Genomic DNA, 25,890 nt, shown 5'->3' on the forward strand with positions numbered 1-25,890 from the left:
AATTTAAGGACAAATTTAAAAGAATCTAACTGTTCCAGCAGTAGTTTTTAAAGGAGAACTGATAGGAATAGGGCTACAAATGCCATGTTTTGTATACTGAACTTATTGCACCAGCCTAAAGTTTCCGCTCCTCAATAGCAGCAATGATCCAGGACTTCAAACTTGTCACAGGGGGTCACCATCTTGGAAAGTGTCTACAACACTAACATGCTCAGTGGGCTCTGAGCAGCTGTTGAGAAGCTAAGCTTAGGGGTCGTTGCAAATTATCAAGCAGAAAATGAGGATGGCCTGTAATACAGGGCTGATTATTAAATTCTCATGCTAGTTGCACTGGTTGCTGTGCTGCCATGTAATAATTATCCATATTAATTACTAATTAGCTCTATACTGTGACATTTATATTCTGTGTCTACTGTATATTTTGAGTTGGTGCCTTAGCTCGGTAACTGACAGCAGCACAGAGCATGTGCAGTGAATCAGTAGAAAAGAAGATGGAGAGCTACTGGGGCATTTTTGGAGGCACAGATTTTTACTGTTAAAGGGTTGTGGTTGCCTGGGGCTGGTACAGAAGCCCAAAACATAACGTACAACATTTCTAGTCTACTTCTTTAGTTTAACTTTCCTTGTCCTTTAAGGCTCTTTTTGTTTTTTACAGTAGAGTATAAGGTTACCAGACATTTTTCTTGGTTGCCAACAGTACCTGCCATAGGGTTGGCAGGTCACCCCTTTAAAACTGAACACATATGTAATCCACAGCCTGCATGGCTAAATAGCAATTCATTTAGATGCATGCTGCAGACTAAACTAGTTTATGTGTAGTCATGCATCTAAATTAATTGCTAATTAGCCATGCCAGCTGTGGATTTCATATGTGTTCAGTTTTAAAGGGACGAGATGGCAATCCTAACCTGCCTCAATCACAGCTTTTTCTTCCAATTTGACCTAAAAGGGTTTTTGAAAATCATCTGTTTAGGCGGCGTTTTTTGTACTTTGAGGGTACCAGTAGTTTTGTGCAAACAATGGGAAAAATGTTTCACAATTCAGGTTCAGAGCAAGGGCTAAGGTAAGAGAAGACAATGGGTGAAATTGGCAAAAACTATTTCTTCTGGTCCTATCTCTGATGTGTGCAGGTTCCCTGTCAGTTTTGCAGCAGAAAGTTTCCGGGGCCCAAAAGGCATTTGTGAAGACTGGTGCTGGCAGCGGTTTTTCCTGTGTTATAGAAGAGTTAAACTGTTTCACAGATGACGCCAGACATACAATGACATGACCATGGTTAGTTATGTCATGTGGCAATTGCCCTTATAGTTGCTTTGTATCCTCAAAGAGGTAAACAAAAACTAGAATTGAAGCTAGATATTGCCTACTGTGATGGCTAAACATTGAGCAGAGGCTTGTATGTCGATCACGTTGACAGATCAAGAGGTGGAAAATACAATACCAGTATGAATGGGTATCCTGTGAAGAAACTTTGCCATGAGATACAACACAGTCATATAGTAAAGACTGAAGTGCTATATGACTTGAAGTGCTTAAAGGAACAGTTCAGTGTAAAAATAAAAACTGGGTAAATAGATAGGCTGTGCAAAATAAAAAATGTTTCTAATATAGTTAGCCAAAAATCAATAAAGGCTAGTGTGAGCGGATGTTAACAGAACCCAACTTCCTGATTTGTGGTTCTCTAACTTTGAGTTAGTCAGTGACGTTAAGGGGAGCCACATGGGACATAACTGATCAGTGAGTTTGCAACTGATCCTCAGCATTCAGCTCAGATTCAAAAGCAACAGTTATGACCCATATGACCCCCCTCAAGTGACTGATTGGTTACTGCCTGGTAACCAATCAGTGGAAAGCAAAAGCGCTGCAAAGCAGGAAGTAGTGTTCTGGCTATTATGTTACACATCCAGTCACTCCAGCCTTTATACATTACATTTTTGGCTAACTAACTATATTTTAACTATTTTATTTTGCACAGCCTATCCATTTACCCAGTTTACACTAAACAATTGCTTTAAAACTGTAAAGTGTACAATTTTGTATCGTACAACAGACATCTTTATAATTTCAGGCTAATACTGAGCAATGTAGAAAAAATGCTTCATTTATTACAGTGTATGGTAGTTAATTGATTAGCCTTGATTCCTTGCAGCAAGTACATGGGTTCAAATTCACCAAGCACACAATCAGGGTGGAAGTGTGAAAGTATGAATTTTCAAGCCAATTTCTGCTGAATGTCTGCAAACTCAGCGCTTGTCAGTGCAGATGCAGGAAAAACCAGAAGGGAGCACACTCATTTTTCTACACCTGTGGAGGGAAGCTGATGCATGGCCCGTGTGCCATTAGCCTCTTGTTGAAAAATCATTGGTCAAGGCAAATTAGTCTTGCAACATTGCTAATTTTATTTAATATAAACTGAAGTGGCTTATGTACAGAGTGGTCAGGAGAACTGCAATTTTAAAAACATGGGATATAGCTTCCGTTCTTGGCAATACAATGGAAAAGACAAACTATAATTTGCACAAAATAAAAAAGATGGAGATGAAAGGAGGGTCACAATGCTGGGATTCCAAAAACAGCTGTAAAATAGAAATAAAGGAATCAATTATTAATATGTCTAAACAAAAAGATAACACTACAGATTTACTAAAAGTAACTAGTTCTACAAATTAAGTAATAAACTAAAAAAGTATAAGACATCTCCCACTACAGGAGGAAATTGGATTTATAAAATCCAAGACTTGACCCTTATAAGCCCAATGATCTGGAGAAATTGACAGCTTGAGGCACTACACAAATGCATTACAAAGCACATACACTACTCCATCACACTTCATACACCTTACACAGCACCCACATGACACATTGATTTCAAACTACACATCAATACATCCCACATGAAGAAAACTTAGCACCAGAAAACACACCAGTTAGATTAAATGTCTAAAGGGTGTCATGTCTATGAGTTTATTTTTTTGGGGGGGTTGGAATAGACTGTTTCAATTACATACATAAAGCATGGCCACCACCAAGTGGCACAGTGTACCTACTCTGAAACAATTGGCACAGTGTACCTCCCCTAACTGAAACAAGAGGCACAGTGTCCCTCCACCCAGGGCTGGCCTGGAACTAGGGGTAGGCAGAAGAGGCACGTGCCTACAGCGCAAAGCTTGGGGGGCGCCAGGCACGTACCTCACATGCAGCCTACCCCTAGTCCGGCAAGTGAAAAGTGGGTGCGCTCTCTGAAGTCAAAGTGCTTTTGTGTACTACCACGCCCCGGTTGCACATGGTTACGTACGCGCGTCCTCTGTTGCGCACGGTTACGCACGCGCGTACTTGGTTGCGCACCTCTACGCCGGGGTCCGAACTGGCTGGCCGGGTTGCCTACAGAGCCTGGCCCGGCCCTGCCCCTGCAAATGGCACATAGTATCCACCCTCTGCAACTGGCACAGTGTATCCCCCTACACTAGCACAGGGAATCTCAACACACCACAAACAGCAAGCGACACAGTGTATCCCCTCAAAAAGCATGTGGCAAAGTGTATTCCCAGCAAATGGCACAGTGTACCCCTCAAAAATCAAATGGCACAGTGTATCTCCCATCCCTCTAGCAGCATCTAGTGGCACTGTGAATCTCCCACTCCAACAACAGCAAGTGGCACTATGTAGCCCCCACCAACAGTAAATGGCACGCTGTAACACCATCGGCAGCCTTTTAACAGCGCGTGGCACACACTATATCCCAGCCTTACCAAGAGCAAGTGGCACAGTGTATAATCCCAACTGCAAGAGGCACAGTGAACCCTTCATCCCTCCAGCAGCAAATGGAACAGTGTATGCTCCCCCATCCCCAGCAATGGCACAGTATAAATCCCCCAAAACCTAAGCTATAAGTACCCAACCTACGATAGGAGCTGACAAAGCTCATACCAGAGCGATTATGTTGCAGATATCACGAAGAGTGCCCTGTCTTCCATATCCCAGAGCAAAGCAGCAGTCATTTGAATGAATCCACCGCTCAATAGCAGCTAATAATCCTCCGCAGGGCAGTCACGTGGTTGGGTCGCTTACTCATGATGTCACCAAGGTCCTTTCAGAGGATAAGAACTTGACGCCAGCTTTCTGCAAGGCAGGAGGCAAGAAGGAACCTGACAGATTTGCGGCGGGACGCGTAAGTAGTAGTAGTACTGCGGGCTGTTCCCTTCATTGATAGCAAACGTCATTATATCCATTAAACACCCTCTGCTATAACCAAGTTTCTTTTCCTCCCGCAGGTAACTACTTGAAAAAGGTAACTACTAAAAAAGAGAGAAGCACGAGTCCTTTTAAACATCATTTGTTCTGAAGGGAATAGTGTGAAAATGAACAATACACTGAAATACTGGAAAGAAGCAGCAACTCTGATTGTGGCAGCCAGAACTTCTCACGGACACTTCCCTTATATTCAGCCACAAGTCCAGTTTCCAAATCAGCAAAACAACACATCTGATTATGAGGTTCTCTTGCTAAAGCGCAGCCAAAAAAGTGGTTTCATGCCAAATGCATTTGTGTTTCCTGGTGGCAATATCGAATCCTCAGACTTTTCCAGTGACTGGATTAAAGTTTTCAGCAGGTACGAGCAAAAGCCGAACTTTGGTCTGGGTCTGGTGAAACAGCACGACAACCGATCTCCTATGTTTACCGCAGACAGTTCAAAGTTTGGCTCCCTTATTCCAGGGGAAGTTGCAACAAGGATCTGTGCCATAAGAGAAACATTTGAGGAATCTGGTATCTTGTTAGTTGTCCCTGAGAATTTTAATAGTGAAGACAACCAACATTTGGTAGAGGTAACTGATCAAGATAAAGAGAAACTTTCAAAATGGAGAGAAGAGGTTCAAAGAAATCCTTCACAGTTCATCCAGATGTGCAAAGAGATGCGCTGCATGCCCAATATCTGGGCCCTGAAAGAATGGAGCAACTGGCTTACCCCTGTAATTTCCCAAGGCGTAAAGAGCAGACGTTTTGATACAGCCTTTTTCATTTGCTGTTTAAATGCAAAGCCTGCTGTCAGCGATGATAACAAAGAAGTCACTTCATTCAAAGTGAGAATGTCTATTGCATTATTTAGTAAAGTCCCCTATATTTAACAACCTTTTCTTCTATTCCCACATGTGTTTACACCCTCCGTGTGCTCTTGTTGTCTTTTCATCAGGCTCTTATAGGAATGTTTATAAACCATCTCTTCTCTTTCTTTAACACCAATTCTTTTCTTTAAAGGGGTATTTCAATTTTAAATCAACTTTTAGAATTGTCAATTCTAAGCAACCTTTCAATTAGTTTTTATTATTTTTTTTTTTTCATGCTTCTTCTGGCATGGTTGCTAGGGTAATTTGGACCCTAGCAACCAGATTACCGAAACTTTAGAGCTGCTGAATAAAAAGCCAAATAACTCAAAACACAGATGAAAACCAATTGCAAATTGTCTTGATAAATCACTCTCTGCATCATACTGAAAGTTAACTTAAAGTTGAACAACCCCTTTAACCCTTATCTATGCTCTTCTGTTTCTCAGTATGACCGGCCTCCTTTGTTCTGTATCTGCATCTCCCTTTCTAATACTATTCCTCATAGTCAATTTCACACAGGGCTGATTCTTGGCATGAAGATAAGTGCAGGCTGAGAGTCATCCCCTCTGAAATCTGCCCCAGATGCAGAAGTGTGAGAGGGCGAGCAGAGGTGCTGATTCTGTACCTGCTTTTATCCTCAATTCAAGGATCAGCCCCATATGGCATTAGCCTTAACTGTTTTTCTATTCTATTTTCCTCATTAGCTAAACTTTCTCTTTGTCCTTCAGCTATCCCTTTATTTTTTTTCTCCCCTTAGCAGTCAGTCATTCTCTGTTCAAACTCTCGTCTATTTCATTTAGCTTCCACTCTCTTTTTCTTTTCCAGTTTCTACCCTTTTGTTGCCCAAGCTCATCTCCCCAATTTCTTCCTCGTTATATCTCCTCTATTTTGTTATCCTGTAAAGGTGACCATAAATGCACAGAAATTATCATAAAAAAAACAAAGTTTTTTACAATATTTGGTGCGTGTATGAAGACGAGCCAACCAATATTGGCAAAAGACTTGGATATCAGCCCACTTTTTTTACTCTTCAGCTAGACTTATCTCCTTTTTGTCCTTCAACTTTGTTTCTTTCCCTTTTGTCTTTAGTCAATTATCTTTCAGCTTTATCCTTGCCCATTTCTGTCTCTTGCTGTTGTCCATCCTCTATTTCCCTTTAATACTATAACCAATGGGTCCCCAACCTTTTTTTAACTTTGAGAAACACAAGCATTAAATATTTCTGGGGGGGGGGGTTACCAAATAAAAAAAATGCTTGTAAACCACTGGTTGGGGATCACTGCTTTTACCCATGTATCTTCTATTTCATATGGAGCCACTCATGCTGTCCAGACTTTCGCATGATTTGATCTGTAGTCTTTCTTGAAATAACAAACACAGAGCAAGCTATAGACCTGAATGTGGTGATGGCTGGGCAGGAGGAGGTAATCATTTATATCCTTTTACTCTCCCTGCCCCTCCAATCATTGCAGAAGGGACATGGCTAATGTAGATAGATCTATATTTCCATGAGATAAGTTTATATTAAATTTTTAATTTTTAGAATGGTTCCCCTTTAATTTAGCACTGCCTGCCTACTTTTACACTGAACAATGTGGGGGGCAGTTTCTCAGCCCTGCTTTTCAACATTCTTGAAGCTACAAAACAGTTTGATGGAGCATTATGATGTGTAAAGCAAGTATCTTACAATTCTATTTCAAGGGGTCATGTGATTTATTGTGAACCCTTGACAATGGATTGCTAAAAATTATTTTGTGGGCACAGTTATAGTATCTAGTTTTGGGTTTGTTTGTTTTATTGTATAAAGTGCTTAATTTTTTTATTTGTGTCTACTCCACATTATAATTGGAGGTTGAAGATTATTGTATATAAGTAAAATATTATATATTCTGGGTCTTTATTTTCCAGTGGTGGACCCCCACAGAAGCTCTTGAAGACTACAAGAGTCATAAAATTTGGATTCCCCCACCTCAGTTCTATGAACTAAGCCGACTCTGCCACTTTGCTCCGATAAATGAATTGCATAAATTCATCGTTAACCGTTCTTTGGAGGGCTGTGAACGATGGATGCCAGTTATAGCACAATGTGAAGATGGCATCGTACATACATTGCCAGGTATTGTCTCATCAACATTTGTTGCGTTGCAGTATAGTACAGATTTATCAGATAATGTGACTACAATCTGGAAACAGACCAAACTATGTATGAAATGGACTGTTTCCATGTTTGTATTATACTTACCTCATTTTATAGTAACATTTTCTCTGAGAAAAAGAAACAGAATTTATATGGATATCCTGTAATTCTGAACAAAGTATTGTCTTCATTTTAGGAGATGATCTGTACCCTGAAGATCCAGACTTGACTGGGGAGAAGCAAACTGTTGTCTGTTCAAATGAAACAATTGAAAATCTTATTCAAAAGGGTGGTCGTTTCCACCGACTGGTACTCATTGATGGCAAACCAACACTTCTCGTTAATATCAAGCCAAAATATAAGCACATCAACCCTCTCACAATTGAATCAGAGTCAAAAAATAAATTGTAAAAAAAAAATCTTGATCAGTAATAAATATATAATTAAATAATATAATTGTGTGTTATAAGTGTGACTATTTGGAAAGGAATTAATTGACATTTTGTTAATGGTGATCTAATTTCCCCATAAAAATGATTGTAAAATTGTTCAGACTACTCTTCTCAGCATTTCTGCATACATTTTGTGTTGCTTAGGTTTATTGATTTTTGCTAGTATCATACTTATTTTATGATGCATGGCACAAATTTGAACATTTTGATGCCCTGATGATTTCTAGCTCGGCAGATGGGAAAATCTTTTAATTTAATCACTTTGTGCTCCCACGGGTAATGATTAGCACTCAGATTTTTGTCAGTGTACTTTTTCCAGTCAGTAATTGCCTGACCTGCGACAAAACACTTAATTTTAAATTCCCCTGATCGGGAATTTCAATTTGTTGTATTATATGCAAATATGTTATAGATGGCACTGAACAGCTTTTAAAAACAGGTAATATGTTTATAACCGTTAGCATTAAAAAATAGTGAGCCCTTTTTTCTGCAGCACATCACCACAGTAACCTTTTTCAGTGACCAATGCTTTCTGCTAGTAAAAGAGTCAATATCCAGACCAGTATTTAATGTATAGCTTGCAGTGCTGGGTTTCTAGGTTTGGTTCCAGTGATCTGAATGGAGACCCAATGCTCTCCAAATGTCTGTGTGGGTTTCCTCCTACTGTTCCAAACATACAGGCCGGTTGCTTGGTAAACAAACCGTGTGTATTGCCCTGGATCACAAGTTTAAGAGCACCACACACAATTTATTTGGTAAAAAGACAGCCAAGAAGCTGAATGTATAGAAAATGTCTACCCAAGTCCATGGGTAAATGACAGGAAATCAATTGAATGCAAGACTTACCCATAGGCTAACGGACACACACCCCTGTACTTTTCTTTTTATAGGGATTGTAACCAATACAATCACATAATACACCGACCAACCAAAAGCGTGCAAACAGTAAAGCAAATGGAGAACAAGTAATCCTGCCTCTTTAATGTATTCATTCAGAATATCTAGAATTCTTCATATTTTATACAGATAGTTAAAGAAACGTAAAGGAAAATTGTGAACAAAAATGAAAGCAAAGTTGTAAAGAAAAGTGTTAATTTTTTAGAAACAAGGAAAAAACTAATTAAAAAAAAAAGGAGCTCACAGTCAAACTGTTTCATGTAAACTAGTTAGTTTTGCCTATACCTTGTTCTTGGAAATATAGCTTTGCAGTTAAATGTCTGTCTGTATTGATTCCTTACTTTGCTTTAAAATGATTCTTATACTAATTATTTCAATTAAAGTATAAAAAATGTAACCACTCATTTTGAGTATGTAAAATCAGAATACAAAATTAAGTTGCGTTCATTTAAATATATCATGCTTCCAGTTGCATGGTTACTTACAGCTAACAAATATTTAAATGTTCCTACCAAATCAAAATACCTTTGTGTTCTTTATCCGCCAGCCTTGAGCTTGATGGGTGACGTGATCCCCCCGTAGAATTAACATAGAACCAGGACATGTAGAATCTATGTAACAACTTTAAATACTGAAAATAATCAAATCAGATTTCAGAGCTTCTATGAAGAATGTGGCAGAAGCAATTATGTTTCTTAGAACAATACTTTAGTTGATTTTGGATTATATTTAACAGCTATACTTCGGCTATATGCCAGGTTTAATTCATTTATATGTAGTTTTAGGTTTCCCAATTGTGTTTGGTTTATGTAGTTTAACTTTGATTTGGCTTATATGTTTGAGCTTTGGCAGTGATAAAATGCCTTGTATGATGTGTACTTAACTTCTTTCAATCACCATGGAAAATACATTAGGAACAGTAACACCAAAAAAGTAATTAACATATATGATTAGCACTGGTAAAAGCAGAGTGTTTGGCTGTCCCCATGGCTAAACAGCAGCTTGTTTATATAAACTATAGTAGTGTTTCTGAAGCAAACACACAGTTTTTACCAGTGCAGAGCAACAGTACATTATACTGTATTTTAATTACTTTAAAAAACTTTAGGTTTTTGGTGTTACTGTTCCACTAAAAACAGTTGGAGGTACCATAAACTGAGGAGTCAGCGTTGAAGAATTTATGTACCGACTCCACAGCCCTGATTGTATGTGCCTTCTTGTTGTATGTGTGTGCCTATAAAAGATTTTTTATACTTTGCAGATTATGCCAGAAGTATACATCAACTACAGATCTCCCTGGGCACACTACACTGTTTTGTGTCATTTGTCCAAAGTTAATTTTGTTGTTAGAGAAATAAACAGCTTTGTTAAAATAGTAAGAATTTAAATTCTGGGTTTTTTTAATGTTTTTGTCTAGGGATGCACCGAATCCAGGATTCGGCCTTTTTCAGCAGGATTCGGATTCGGCTGCATCCCTTTGCCCGGCTGAACCGAATCCTAATTTGCATATGCAAATTAGGGGCAGGGAGGGAAATCGCGTGACTTTTTGTCACAAAACAAGGAAGTAAAAAATGTTTCCCCTTCCCGCCCCTAATTTGCATATGCAAATTAGGATTCGGTTCGGTATTCGGCCGAATCCTACATGAATTCGGTGCATCCCTATTTTTGTCCTTTTAACATTGGTCCTCTGGTCTTGTTTGTATTTTTTGTTAAAAAGATTCCTAGAATTGACTTCATTAATTTAATTAATTAAGTTGCCTTAATAGGGTAGTGCAGCCAACAGTGCTTTAAGTGTAATCTTTTAATTGGCCATGTTAGTGGGGTAAAGTACAGGACCCCAAGTTAGTTATCCATATTTGTACAGGTTTCTTTAAATATTGTAGTGATGTGATATGAAAACTGTCAAATATAACTATATATATATAACTATATATATATATATATATATATATATATATATATATATATATATATATATATATATATATATATATATATATAAAATCTGTTTGGCCACAAGGGGCCACTGTTTGACTGGAGTATTTTTACTGACTGACTTTCACTGTATAAATAATCAATACAAAAATAAGATTGTCCCCTTGTTAAAATAACCAATGGTCTTGGAATTCAAAGTCACATCAAGCAGGCAGGCACCATTTTGTGGTCATGCCAAAATCTTGTTTATGCACCATAATGGATCTATAAATCAGCTGGTTTGTGCTACATTGTTTCATTAGTTAGAAGCATCAGTAGAGACAAAGTGCAGAGGCCTGTTAGGTCAAGAGCTTGCTGCATAGGGCAGATCTCTATCCAAGTGGGGCAGTCGGGAGACAAACGTAGGTGTCCCTCCCTCTGCCCAACTTATTTGTGCATCGTTTAGATGTGTAAATTAGCTCCCATTGGGCAGGAAGCAGTAAAGCTCTATTTCGAGCGGTCTGCGCTGAGCGCATGATTCTTGATCCAGTGCAGACAGTAGCATTTTCCCTTAGCACTCTATCACTCGAACCTTGCAAAATGAATACGTTTTGTTCTTAAAGGAAATCTGTGCCCACATGCATGCCACTTTGCAGTGACTGGATCCAGCACCCATTATTATTATTCACTAGTATACAAAAATAGCTTGAAATGCCAATTTTTTTACTTCGAATTTTCGATTCCACTCTTGATAAATCTGCCCCTTAAATTGATACTGACACTAAAAAACTACTTTTTAAAATATGCATGTGCATTAAAATTTACCTATAGGTCATGCTGGTTGTTGTTTGCTGAGAGGTTTGTTTTTGTAAGTAATTGTTAGTTGAAGTTCCTAAACCTGTTTTGCCAACCTGACTGTCCCATCTCAGCCTGTCAGGTAAAGTTTCCAACGCTAACGGACTCCTGTTGCACAAATATGGCAGCCCCCTCATAAAGGAACACAGGGAATCAGATAGGTATTGTAAAAGCATTGGGCAAATACTTTATGACAAAATTATAAGTAGCATGCAAAGCCAATATTATGATAAATGTAAAAAAGGCATCATTTCTGCTGTCAGTATCTCTTTATACAACAGTTTACATAATATTAAGTGACATATTAAAGAATCTTACCAAACTGGAATATATATTTAATCTTGCCCTTTTAGATCTCTTGTCTTAACCCTTTCCCTGCCAGCCGTTTTGTCCTAGATGCGAACATCTACTGCCAAGCAGTTTTTAGATATTTTGCACTCTTTCACTTTAAGGGCCTTTCCTGGGGTGGTCTTTTAGTTAACCCAGGAAAACAATATATTGTTTTTTTCAGGACAACCTGAACTTTCACAATATGCAAGAATTTTGGTGTAATTCTACTTCTCTAAAAAAATATTGGATTCTAAGTGTCAAATAAAATGAAAAAAATCATGTTGCACGAAGAACAATCACATATATCAGAAACATCATTCATTTTACGTACGAGAACACAGCTGATTTAGAAAGGTCTATGTCTCCTGAACGCGACAATACCAAATATATATAGTTTTATGGAGATTTCTCACTTGTATAGCTCAAAATCTACAAGCAGTACACAACCAAATTTCCAAAGCAACACTCCCCAAACGGCATACTTTTGATTTCAAGGCCAAACATTCCACTAACAGTAGGTTTACCCAAGAAAACTACCCATTACTAGAAAGAACAGATTCTGGTGAATCAAAAATGGGTAGAAATATCTTTGTACTCCAAACCACCAAGTTGCAATTGTTTCCTAAAGTTATAGTGTTTTATAGAAATTGGTGAATTTTTTGAAAAATGACCTCAAAGCTTCCACTCTACAGCAACATATCTCCCACACATCATTAGGTATCAATGTAAAACACCCCAAATATAAAATCCTGGGTCCACTGAACAGTTTGATGCCCAATATGAATAGATGTACCCAAGCACGTGGCATAGGAGGCCCCAAAAGGAAGACCCCCCGTTTGTTCTGTAATTTCAGATACTGCAAAATCAACACATTTACATCGTTTTGGGGGGCGGCAAAGGTAGAAAACAGTACGTTCACCCCAGAAAACCATATATTTTCGGAAAGTACACATTCCCCTGAATCTAAATTGGGTATGCATGTCTTTCTACGCCAAAGTACCAAGCCGCAAATCATTCCTAAATTTGGTGATTTTGGGGACATTTCCAAAAATGACTTCAAAATTTCGACCCTGCAGCATCGTATTACCCACATACTTTTAGGTATCAAGACAAATCACCCCAAATATGAAAGCCTGGGGTCCTCTGAACAGTTTGATGCCCAATATGTATAGGTGTACCCAAGCACGTGGCGTATAGGGGCCCCAAAACGAAGACCCCCATATGGTCTGTCATTTCAGGTACTGCAAAATCAACACATTTACATTGTTTTGAGGGGGGCAAATGTAGAAAAAAGTAAGTTCACCCCAGAAAACCATATATTTTCGGAAAGTACACATTCCCACGGATCTAAATTGGGTATGCATGTCTTTGTACTCCAAAGTACCAAGCCGCAAACCATTCCTAAATTTGGTGATTTTGGGGACATTTCCAAAAATGACTTCAAAATTTCGACCCTGCAGCATCGTATTACCCACATACTTTTAGGTATCAAGACAAATCACCCCAAATATGAAAGCCTGGGGTCCTCTGAACAGTTTGATGCCCAATATGTATAGGTGTACCCAAGCATGTGGCATATAGGGGCCCTAAAAGGAAGACCCCCATATAGTCTGACATTTCAGGTACTGCAAAATCAACACATTTACATTGTTTTGGGGGGGCAAAAGTAGAAAACAGTAAGTTCACCCCAGAAAACCATATATTTTCGGAAAGTACACATTCCCACGAATTCAAATTGGGTATGCATGTCTTTCTACGCCAAAGTACCAAGCCGCAAATCATTCCTAAATTTGGTGATTTTGGTGACATTTCCAAAAATCACCTCAAAATATCTACCCTGCAGCATCGTATTACCCACATACTTTTAGGTATCAAGAGAAATCACCCCAAATATGAAAGCCTAGGGTCCTCTGAACAGTTTGATGCCCGATATGTATAGGTGTACCCAAGCACGTGGCATACAGGGGCCCCAAAAGGAAGACCCCCATATAGTCTGTCATTTCAGGTACTGCAAAATCAACACATTTACATCGTTAGGGGGGGGGCAAAAGTAGAAAACAGTAAGTTCACCCCAGAAAACCATATATTTTCGGAAAGTACACATTCCAACGAATCCAAATTGGGTATGCATGTCTTTCTACGCCAAAGTACCAAGCCGCAAACCATTCCTAAATTTGGTGCTTTAGGTGACATTTCCAAAAATCACCTCAAAATATCTACCCTGCAGCATCGTATTACCCACATACTTTTAGGTATCAAGACAAATCACCCCAAATATGAAAGCCTAGGGTCCTCTGAACAGTTTGATGCCCGATATGTATAGGTGTACCCAAGCACGTGGCATACAGGGGCCCCAAAAGGAAGACCCCCATATAGTCTGTCATTTCAGGTACTGCAAAATCAACACATTTACATCGATTTGGGGGGGGCAAAAGTAGAAAACAGTAAGTTCACCCCAGAAAACCATATATTTTCGGAAAGTACACATTCCAACGAATCCAAATTGGGTATGCATGTCTTTCTACGCCAAAGTACCAAGCCGCAAATCATTCCTAAATTTGGTGATTTAGGTGACATTTCCAAAAATCACCTCAAAATATCTACCCTGCAGCATCTTATTACACACATACTTTTAGGTATCAAGACAAATCACCCCAAATATGAAAGCCTAGGGTCCTCTGAACAGTTTGATGCCCAATATGTATAGGTGCACCCAAGCATGTGGCATATAGGGGCCCTAAAATGAAGACCCCCATATAGTCTGTCATTTCAGGTACTGCAAAATCAACACATTTACATCGATTTGGGGGGGGCAAAAGTAGAAAACAGTAAGTTCACCCCAGAAAACCATATATTTTCGGAAAGTACACATTCCAACGAATCCAAATTGGGTATGCATGTCTTTCTACGCCAAAGTACCAAGCCGCAAATCATTCCTAAATTTGGTGATTTAGGTGACATTTCCAAAAATCACCTCAAAATATCTACCCTGCAGCATCGTATTACACACATACTTTTAGGTATCAAGACAAATCACCCCAAATATGAAAGCCTAGGGTCCTCTGAACAGTTTGATGCCCAATATGTATAGGTGTACCCAAGCATGTGGCATATAGGGGCCCTAAAATGAAGACCCCCATATAGTCTGTCATTTCAGGTACTGCAAAATCAACACATTTACATCGATTTGGGGGGGGCAAAAGTAGAAAACAGTAAGTTCACCCCAGAAAACCATATATTTTCGGAAAGTACACATTCCAACGAATCCAAATTGGGTATGCATGTCTTTCTACGCCAAAGTACCAAGCCGCAAATCATTCCTAAATTTGGTGATTTAGGTGACATTTCCAAAAATCACCTCAAAATATCTACTCTGCAGCATCGTATTACCCACATACTTTTAGGTATCAAGAGAAATCATCCCAAATATGAAAGCCTAGGGTCCTCTGAACAGTTTGATGCCCAATATGTATAGGTGTACCCAAGCACGTGGCATATAGGGGCCCTAAAAGGAAGACCCCCCCTTGTATGTTCTGTCATTTCAGGTACTGCAAAATCAACACATTTACATCGTTTTGGGGGGGGCAAAGGTAGCAAAAAGTAAGTTCACCCCAGAAAACCATATATTTTCGGAAAGTACACATTCCCACGAATCTAAATTGGGTATGCATGTCTTTCTACTACAAAGTACCAAGCCGCAAACCATTCCTAAATTTGGTGATTTTGGGGACATTTCCAAAAATGACTTCAAAATTTCGACCCTGCAGCATCGTATTACCCACATACTTTTAGGTATCAAGACAAATCACCCCAAATATGAAAGCCTGGGGTCCTCTGAACAGTTTGATGCCCAATATGTATAGGTGTACCCAAGCACGTGGCGTATAGGGGCCCCAAAACGAAGACCCCCATATGGTCTGTCATTTCAGGTACTGCAAAATCAACACATTTACATTGTTTTGAGGGGGGCAAATGTAGAAAAAAGTAAGTTCACCCCAGAAAACCATATATTTTCGGAAAGTACACATTCCCACGGATCTAAATTGGGTATGCATGTCTTTGTACTCCAAAGTACCAAGCCGCAAACCATTCCTAAATTTGGTGATTTTGGGGACATTTCCAAAAATGACTTCAAAATTTCGACCCTGCAGCATCGTATTACCCACATACTTTTAGGTATCAAGACAAATCACCCCAAATATGAAAGCCTGGGGTCCTCTGAACAGTTTGATGCCCAATATGTATAGGTGTACCCAAGCACGTGGCGTATAGGGGCCCCAAAACGAAGACCCCCATATGGTCTGTCATTTCAGGTACTGCAAAATCAACACATTTACATTGTTTTGAGGGGGGAAAATGTAGAAAAAAGTAAGTTCACCCCAGAAAACCATATATTTTCGGAAAGTACACATTCCCACGGATCTAAATTGGGTATGCATGTCTTTGTACTCCAAAGTACCAAGCCGCAAACCATTCCTAAATTTGGTGATTTGGGGGACATTTCCAAAAATGACTTCAAAATTTCGACCCTGCAGCATTGTGTTACCCACATACTTTTAGGTATCAAGACAAATCACCCCAAATATGAAAGCCTGGGGTCCTCTGAACAGTTTGATGCCCAATATGTATAGGTGTACCCAAGCACGTGGCGTATAGGGGCCCCAAAACAAAGACCCCCATATGGTCTGTCATTTCAGGTACTGCAAAATCAACACATTTACATTGTTTTGGGGGGGGCAAAGGTAGAAAAAAGTGCGTTCACCCCATAAAACCATATATTTTTGGAAAGTACACATTCCTGCGAATCCAAATTGGGTATGCATGTCTTTGTACTCCAAAGTACCAAGTCGCAAGCCTTTCCTAAATTTGGCGATAAAAGCAACTGTTTTTACATTTCTGAAAATCGCCTAAAAATATTGCAATTGGCCGCATTTATCTCACCCAATTTCTTACATACAATTGTAAAACACCATAAATATTGATGCCAAGGGTCTACTGAACAGTTTGATGCCCAATATGCATAGATATACCAAGGCAGCTGGCATGTGCGGACCCCAAATAAAAATAGTGAATATGAGTTTTCTCCGCTGCCCATTCGCCTTCTGTGAACATAGACCCTTGACTTCATATTATTTGCCTCAAGACCCTCCTAACAGCAATGACCCCCCAAAACCATACATTTTTGGAAAGTACACATTCTGCCGATTCCAACAAAGATAACGACGTCTTTCTACACGAAACTACCAAACTGCAAAGCTTTTCTAAACATATAGGTTTTTACAACATTTCTGAAAATCGCCTAAAAATGTTGCAGTTTGCCGCATTTATCGGACACAATGTTTTACGTACAAAGAAAAATCTCTCTAAATATGGACGTCAGAGGTCTAATAAATAGTTTGATGCCCAATATGTATAGATTTACCAAAGTATGTGTTGTGTATGGACCCCAAATGAAAAACGTAACTATGAATTTTCACGCTAGCCAACTAAGCTGCAGAAAAGAGAACCCTAACTGTACGTTATGTGCCGTAAGACCCCCAAACTGTAAAAAGACCCCCAGAAACCCATATATTTTTGGAAAGCACATATTTTGGCGGATCAAACTAAGTAAAATCTATCTTTCTATACCAAAGCACCAAACAGCAAAACGATACTAAAGATACATAGGGAACAATAATGCAGGGATAAAATTGCAATAAAACCACAAAAATAGCGTAAATCAATGAAATAACAAAATAATTGTTCTGACAGCGTAATTAGTGGCCGAAATCGATTATCCAATAGTCACGCTGCCAAAATAACACGTTTTTAGGCAAAAAAAACAAAAGATAACAGTATAATGAATTCGTAAAAAAAAAAAAAACACCTGTTTGTGTATACATATTTGTGCACTAATAAAAGTTATCTGAGTGTGCAAATACATGTAAATAAGTGTAAATAAGTGTAAATAACTGTACAAAAGGGACCAAGTGTGCTAAAATTAAAAAAAAAAAATTTAAAAAAATTCCAATCTTTACTAAAATGCATAAATGTACTGTAAGTATGTGTAGGTGCAGGTAAGTGTGTAAAAAAACGTGCACTTACCGTTTTTGGAGCAGGAGAATCGCTGTCTTCTTTGGAGGAGTCCTGGCAGCGTGTCTGCAGAGTTGCTGCGCAGCAGGAAGTGCGTGGGCGGCTCTGCAGGCAGGAAGAAGGTGAGTGTAGTAGCAGACGCTCCATGCGATGCGTCTGCTACTTTGAAGTCGGATCTGCGACAATCGAGTCGCAGATCCGACTTGACAGCCCCCCAGCCTCGTTGCCTAGGGGGCTGTCTTCTCTCCCCACTCTCTGCGGAGGCGGCAAAAGCCGCCGAAGCAGAGAGAGCGCTCAGCTGCTAAAGAACGTACAATGTACGTTCTTGGCAGCCTGAGCATTTGCCTGCCAGCACGTACGCCGTACGTGCTTGGCAGGCAAAGGGTTAAACCACCATTTCGTGATGGTCTCTGTGTTTCCTCAGAAATCACCTGACCAGAAATACTACAACTCTAACAGGATGAAGTGTAGAAGCAAAAGACATACAGTAACTCTTGTCTGTTTATTGGCTCATGTGACCTAACATGTATGGTTTGTTTGGTATGTTTGTGTGCACCGTGAATCCTAGGATCCCAGGGGGCAGCCCTTATTTTTTAAAATGTGAATTTTCCATTTAGGATTACTCAATGGCACATATTACTAAAAAAGCATATTATTATGAAAATGTTTTATTTACATGAAGCAGGGTTTTACATATGAGCTGTTTTATACATTATATTTTTATAGAGACCTACATTGTTTGGCGGGTATAGTTTTCCTTTAATTTGTACATGTGACAGATAACATCCTTGTGCATTGCCTTAATCACACTTTTACTTTTTGCATAACACACTAAATAACCAGCCATATGCAGAAATTCCACTCTAACCAGACCTTGAGTATTAAAAGACTAGCATAATCGCATTAGGAGAGAAAGCATTTGGAGATCTCTAATCCAATGGCCTCTCAGGATGACTTTTTACGTAATGACAACCTGTAAAGGGTAAAGTGTTATCTAGCAGATATAATGATGTAGCATGGATCGAAATTATTATATATTAGGAGACCAGTAATTTTTGCCACTATCTTTACAGGAAAGTCTCTAGATCTAGTAACACAAAAATATACAGTACACAATGTTTCATGTTTCTATATTAAATACCACTGGTTGTTCCCAATTATATTATCGTATATAATTATGATATAGTGCAATATATATTATATATTATTAAGTCACTGCATTCATGGTATACTGGCACAGGTATCCTCATTCGGAAAGCTGTGAATTACAGAAAGGTCATCTTTAATTTTTAAGAATTATTTTCTTTTTTTTTCTGTAATAATAAAACAGTAACTTGTACTTTATCCTAACTAAGCTGCACAAATCTATATTGGTAGATAAACAATATTATTGGGTTTATTTTTTAAATGATTTTTAGCAGATTTAATATATGGTGAAATTATGGAAAGATCCCTTATCCTGAAAAGCAGAGGTCCCAAGCATTCCAGATAATCGATCCTATACCTGTACTGTATGTCACATACAGGCTCCCATAAGTCAAATGGGGTTCGCACACAATAAATATGCTGATAATTCAGATTTATAGCATACATACAGTATGTGGTACTGATAAACAAATGTTGTTCTTAAATGAAATCTAGAACAATTTGTATTCTTTGTTTTAATGTAAAAACATTTTTAAGTGTATTTGAGCAATACTGTAAAATGCAACAGATAAGTAGCTGCACATAAATGTAATTATTTTAAAAATAACACTTTTCTAAACAAATCTGCCTCTAGGGAATGCAAAAGACTACATTACACAGTGAATTATACTTGCTATTATTTATGTAATTACTTTTTTTCTAAAAATGACTAGTTAATGTGTTGTTTACTTAATGTAATTACTTTTTTTCTAAAAATGATTAGTTAATGTGTTGTTTACTTTATGTAATTACTTTTTTTCTAAAAATGACTAGTTAATGTGTTGTTTACTTTATTCAGCCACTTAGCAAATGTAAATTTGAAAGTATAATAGCAGTTACTTTGTCATTCCATAACTTGTGAAGACACTTTGGCTATGCGTCTAAAATATACCCCCCGCTTTTTGATAATTTCCATAATAAACTTCCTAACTCTGTAAAATCAGGCATGTTTGTGTAGAAAAAAAATACATTTCTAATTATTTCTGATATAAACAGGGGTATATTTTCTCTTTAATGTGACCAGACAGTTATCAGTAACTTGTAAAGGCATAGAATCTACACAAGGTGTAAACTATTCAGTATGTTGTATAAAACCGATCTGTAAGGATAGTCGCTAGCACTGGCATCCTGGCACCTTCGGATTATTTGTGATTAAAAATCAAGTGATGTTCAGAGCAAGTACTGTCCATAAAGGAGAACTAAACCCCCTTGCTAATAAAACCCCCTGCCCTCCATAGCCCCCTTTCCCTGCTTCCCCCTGCACAGGTGTTCACACAAGTAAATGACCTTAAGCTGGTAATTATGCCTCATAGCAGAGTCAGTGCAGCGGAGCTCATGGGCGCCATCTTGCGGCGCTTCGGGAAACTTTAGAAAGTAAGCGCCATACTGGGGCATGCGCAGTTGTAGCTATATTCTGGCCCCAAACAACTGTACATGCACCAAATACCACGAAAATTGCAGAAGATTCCCGAAGCGCCGCAAGATGGTGCCCGCGAACTCCGCTGCGCTGACTCTGCAATAAGGGGTCAGTGCAGCAGAGCTCATGGGCGCCACCTTGCGGCGCTTCGGGAAACTTCAGAAAGTAAGCACCATGCCGGGCATGCGCAGAAGATTCCCGAAGCGCCGCAAGATGGTGCCCGCGAGCTCCGCTGCGCTGACTCTGCAATAAGGGGTCAGTGCAGCAGAGCTCATGGGCGCCACCTTGCGGCGCTTCGGGAAACTTCAGAAAGTAAGCACCATGCCGGGCATGCGCAGTTGTAGCAATATTCTGGTCCCGAACAACTGCACATAAGCCGAAAGGCATGAAAATTGCCAAAGGGACCCGAAGCTGACTGTAATGAGGGAATAATTCCCAGTTTAGGGGCATTTACTTGTGTGAACACCTTTGCGGGGGGAGCAGGGAGGAGGGACTATGGAGGGTAGTTCTCCTATAAGGGCAGAAGAAGCACATGCCTAGGGTGCAAAAAGGGGGTAGCCAGGCATGTACCTCTCCTTCACCTACCCCTGCTCTGAGCCCTTGCCCCCCGTCACCTGCTAATCACTGATGGCTGCCCCTGATGCATCTTCGAGTGTTTGAGCTCCCCTGCTGTGGTTTCACCATGCATGTGTGTTGACCCTTAATAAGAGTAATCTATGTAAGACAATAATGATTTATATTCAGCCCCCATAATATAAACAGAAGTGGGTAGCAAACATGCTGACATGGGTGTCAGTGCCAGACCTTCTAAAACAGTAAACGACTGTAGTACCATTCATACCGATATAGTGGGTAGCATTTGATTTCTTAAATGTACATCGACATCACAGCTCTTTTTTACCCAGAATCCATTAACTTGAAAATGAAATCTAATGTTCAGATTTATTGAACTGTATTCAGCAGAAGATAAATAGCTGTTGTACATGACAGCAATCCATGATTGTGCAAGTATTTTGCGAGACAGAAAGATGACATTAATTACAATGAATACAAATAACCAAGAGGCATATTGTACATAAGGTGTCATCAATTACAAAAGAATTGAATTTTCATGTTTCTGCATGCAGGATATGAGCTTTCCAAATATGTTGTATTGATGCTTGTCGGCTAACACATTAGTGCGAGCAGCCATGTCCACTCACATGCACATAATGAAAAGCTGGCCCGAATCGCTCATTATGCACATGTGCGTGACATCACATACACGTAATGCACATGCGAGTGACTGGACATGGCTGCTCGCACCAGGAGCTCCCTCTCGGTGCGGGTAGCCTAGGGCTGGCGGGAGGCATTTTTTTAAAAAAAAAAATACCTTTGGGGATAACATTTTTACCCAACAGGTGCCATTTAAGAAAGAAGTTGAACTGAATAGTCATGTTTGCTATTTTTTGTTGAATAAAATTTTGCACGCCAGCACAGATCACATTGTTCCATTGATTTTCAATAAGCCTGAAAATTTCAAATGGTTTACTTAAATGGGAAAATAACGTTTGAGAATATTCCCACTAACTTCTATAAATTCTTGCCAGCTTTTACTTATTTAGGTTGTTTATCAAAGATCAATTTTAGAGTTTTGTATACCTCGAATGAACTCACAACTCTGTTTATAATTTAAAACAAAAACTTGAATGGAAAAACTGGAATCAGCGAGTTTAACAACACGAAAACTCAAATTGATCTAGTTATTAGTGGGGAAAAACTCAAATCGCTCGAATTGATTGAGTTTTCGGGCAAAACCCTCAGGAAAAAAAACTTGAACATCATGAAGGGTATTAACATCTTCAAATGGTTCAAGAGACCTCTGCCATTGACTCCTACATGACCCTGACAGGTTTTAGATGATGTATTTTCGGATTCAAGCGATTTTCAGGGTCTGGGTATGATAAATCTCGAAAAATTCAGGGGATTTTTTAACCAGAAAATTTGACCAAAATAAAATCAACTCTAAGGGGCACATTTACAAAGCTCGAGTGAAGGATTCGAATTAAAAAAACTTCGAATTTCGAAGTGTTTTTTTGGCTACTTCGACCATTGAATGGGCTAGTTCGACTTTCGACTACGACTTCGACTACGAATCGAACGATTCGAACTAAAAATCGTTCGACTATTCGACCATTCGATAATCGAAGTACTGTCTCTTTAAGAAAAACTTCGACCCCCTAGTTCGGCAGCTAAAAGCTACCGAAGTCAATGTTAGCCTATGGGGAAGGTCCCCATAGGCTTGCCTGTGTTTTTTGATCGAAGGATATTCCTTCGATCGTTGGATTAAAATCCTCCGAATCGTTCGATTCGAAGGATTTAATCGTTCGATCGAACGAATAATCCTTCGATCGTACGATCGTACGATTAGCGCTAAATCGTTCGACTTCGATATTCAAAGTCGAACGATTTTAGTTCCTGGTCGAATATCGAGGGTTAATTAACCCTCGATATTCGACCCTTAGTAAATCTGCCCCTAAAACTCGAATTTTCGTGGAAAACAAAACTCGATCCTTAATAAATAAACCCTTTGATCTTTTTTTCTTTAATAGTTTAAATATAAAATATATCCTGTTTGTAAGAAGGGTTACATTACATTTTTTTTAGTTACATTAATTTATTGTCAATTACTTACATAAAACATAGTATAGGATGAGGGCATAGCCGTCAGAATATTTAATACAGTGGTATGTCTTTCATTTCCCAAGAACATCTGAGTACTGGGGTGTTTTCTGAACAAAGATTTTTAGTGAAGCAGTATTCAGTTGTATGAAATCAAATCAAATGTGAAAAACTGGCTGTGCAAAAATGTGGGTGCCCTTGTAATTTTGCTAATTTGAATGAATGTAACTGCTCAATACTGATTACTGGCAACACCAAATTGGTTGGATTAGCCATTAAGCCTTGGACTTCATAGGCAGGTGTGTCCAATCATGAGAAAACGTATTTAATGTGGCCATTTGCAAGTTGTGCTTCTGTTTGACTCTCCTCTGAAGAGTGACAGCATGGAATCCTCAACACAACTCTGAAAAGATCTGAAAACAAAGATTGTTCAGTATCATGGTTTAGGGAAAGGCTACAACTGTCAGTTTCAACTGTAATCAGGAAGTGGAAGGCCACAGGCCCAGTTGCTGTAAAACCCAGGTCTGACAGGCCAAGAAAAATACAGCCATGTGCGAAGGATTGTGAGATTGTGAGAATGGTTACAGACAACCCAAAGATCACCTCCAAAGACTTGCAAGAACATCTTGCTGCAGATGGTGTATCTGTACATTGTTCTACAATTTGCACAAAGAACATCTGTATGGCAGAGTGATGAGAAAGAAGCCCTTTCTGCACTCACGCCACAAACAGAGCTCATTTAGACAAGCCAAAGTCGTTTTGGAACCAGGCCCGGATTTGTGGAATGGTCACCTAGGCCCGGGCCTAGGATGGCAGGATTTTAGGGGGGCGGCATGCTGCCCAACCACACCCACATTGGTTTTATGCTCAGGAGATACAATCATTTTTTTAATTTCCCGCGCGCCAATCCCAACTGCTCCGGTTCTGATGATGAAAATTTGCACAAATAAAGGGGAGGGGACAGTGGCGAGGAACGTCAGTGGGCCTAGGGGTGCCAACTATGTAAATCCAGCCCTGTTTGGAACAAAGTGCTTTGGACTGATGAGACAAAAATGGAGTTATTTGGTCATAACAAAAAGCGCTTTGCGTGGCGAAAGAAGAACATCGCATTCCAAGAAAAACACCTGGTACCTACTGTCAAATTTGGTGGAGGTTCCATCATGCTGTGGGGCTGTGTGGCTAGTTCAGGGACTTGGGCCCTTGCTAAAGTCCAGGGTTGGATAAATTCAACCCAATATCAAAAAATTCTTCAGGATAATGTGCATGCATCAGTCACAAAGTTGAAGTTATGCAGGGGTTGGATATTCCAACAAGACACACTTTGAAATCTACAAAAGGCATTTATGCAAAGGGAGAAGTACAATATTCTGGAATGGCTGTTACAGTCCCCCAAATTGAATATCATCGAAAATCTATGGGATGATTTGAAGCAGGCTGTCCATGCTCGGCAGCCATCAAATTTAATTGAACTGGAGAGATTTTGTATGGGCGAATGGTCAAAAATACCGCCATCCAGAATCCAGACACTCATAAAAGGCTATAGGAGGCGTCTAAAGGCTGTTACTTTTGAAAATGGAGGCTCAACTAAGTATTGATGTAATATCTCTGTTGGGGTGCCCAAATGTATCCACCTGTTTAATTTTGTTATGATGCATATTTTCTGTTAATCCAATAAACGTTGTAACTGCTGAAATACTACTGTTTCCATAAGGCATGTTATATATTAAAAGTAAGTTGCTACTCTGAAAGCTCAACCAATGATAAACAAAGCTCCAAAAAATGAAGTCATATGACTGTACTTAATATGTTTTAAAATTGCCAGTAACCTATAATAAGCTTGACTTGAAAAGCAGCAGCACCGTAGTGAAAGATCAGTTAAACAAATGGAAATATATATTGAACAGGAATTTACTTGATGCTGTATGATATATACTATAACAGGGTTGATGAACTTCCTAAGTATATCCTTACATGTACACATATAGGTCAATCAGTGGCTTACGAAACATACTGTACTGATTGATGTCAAGGATAAACCCATCTATTTCAGTGTGAGGACATTGCAAGTTTAAACTTAAGGAGCCCTTGAACTGGAAAATATTTTACTTTTTGTCAGAATTACAGGAGAGAGAGAGATATTAAATTATTGAGCAGCAGGGTTTTAATTATTATAAAACATTCCTCTTAAAAACAATATCTGTTTACTGAATGGCACAGCAATCCTCTTCATGAAGATGTATAGTTATACGCCAGGGTGTAAAAATAAAAGATTAAAGGTGGCCTTGCATCGCTCAGTACACATGGATGATATTCCATATGTACAGAGAATAAACCCAGAGTACCTTTGGAGCACAATGCGAGTTGCAAGTGATGTCTACCTGCAGATTTACAACAGAGTGCAAAGTGTTCTGTTCTAAATCTGCAGAAAAATATACTGCTATGTGTTATGGGGAACATTAAGGGTAAGGGCACACGGGCAGATTCAGGGAGATTAGTCGCCCCGGCGACAAATCTCCTCTTCTTCAGGGTGACAATCTCCCTGAACTGCCTCCCACTACCTTCCCGCCAGCTAGAATGAAAAATCGCCAGTGGGATGGCACTCGCGGCGCTTCTTTTTCCGTACAGAAGGCAGTCCGGGAAAATTGTCGCCTGAAGAAGAGAAGATTTGTCAACAGGGCGACGAATCTCCCCGAATCTGCCTTTGTGCCCTTATCCTTATCAAAAGTTTAGGTTGGAGGCTTAACATAAATAAGGCAAATGAAAATTAATAGAGTTTTCCATTGCTTTGTGAATGAGCAACCTATCAGTGTTGTGTGATTCTAAATTTTTAAGGTCCGGAACTCCAGATTTTCAAGAATTGCGATATAATAT

The 25,890-nt window shown here is 39.2% G+C and overlaps 1 protein-coding gene and 1 long non-coding RNA gene across 2 annotated transcripts; one reads left to right on the plus strand and one right to left on the minus strand.

The window, feature by feature from the left end:
• Nucleotides 1-2,378: 2,378 nt before the first annotated feature.
• Nucleotides 2,379-4,060, minus strand: LOC108714120. Its single transcript, XR_001935306.2, has 2 exons — nt 3,925-4,060; nt 2,379-2,573 (listed from the first exon to the last, which is right to left on the minus strand). It is a non-coding gene; the product is annotated as an uncharacterized LOC108714120 (long non-coding RNA).
• Nucleotides 4,061-4,268: 208 nt separating this feature from the next.
• On the plus strand, nt 4,269-7,689 carry nudt19.L (nudix hydrolase 19 L homeolog). Its single transcript, NM_001095247.1, is given in 3 exon segments — nt 4,269-5,075; nt 7,008-7,215; nt 7,433-7,689. Coding segments are annotated over 3 exon segments (1,143 nt in total). The 5' UTR covers nt 4,269-4,355; the 3' UTR covers nt 7,648-7,689.
• Nucleotides 7,690-25,890: the final 18,201 nt, after the last annotated feature.

Source organism: Xenopus laevis, chromosome 4L (genome assembly GCF_017654675.1).
Source record: "Xenopus laevis strain J_2021 chromosome 4L, Xenopus_laevis_v10.1, whole genome shotgun sequence".
NCBI lineage: Eukaryota > Metazoa > Chordata > Amphibia > Anura > Pipidae > Xenopus > Xenopus laevis.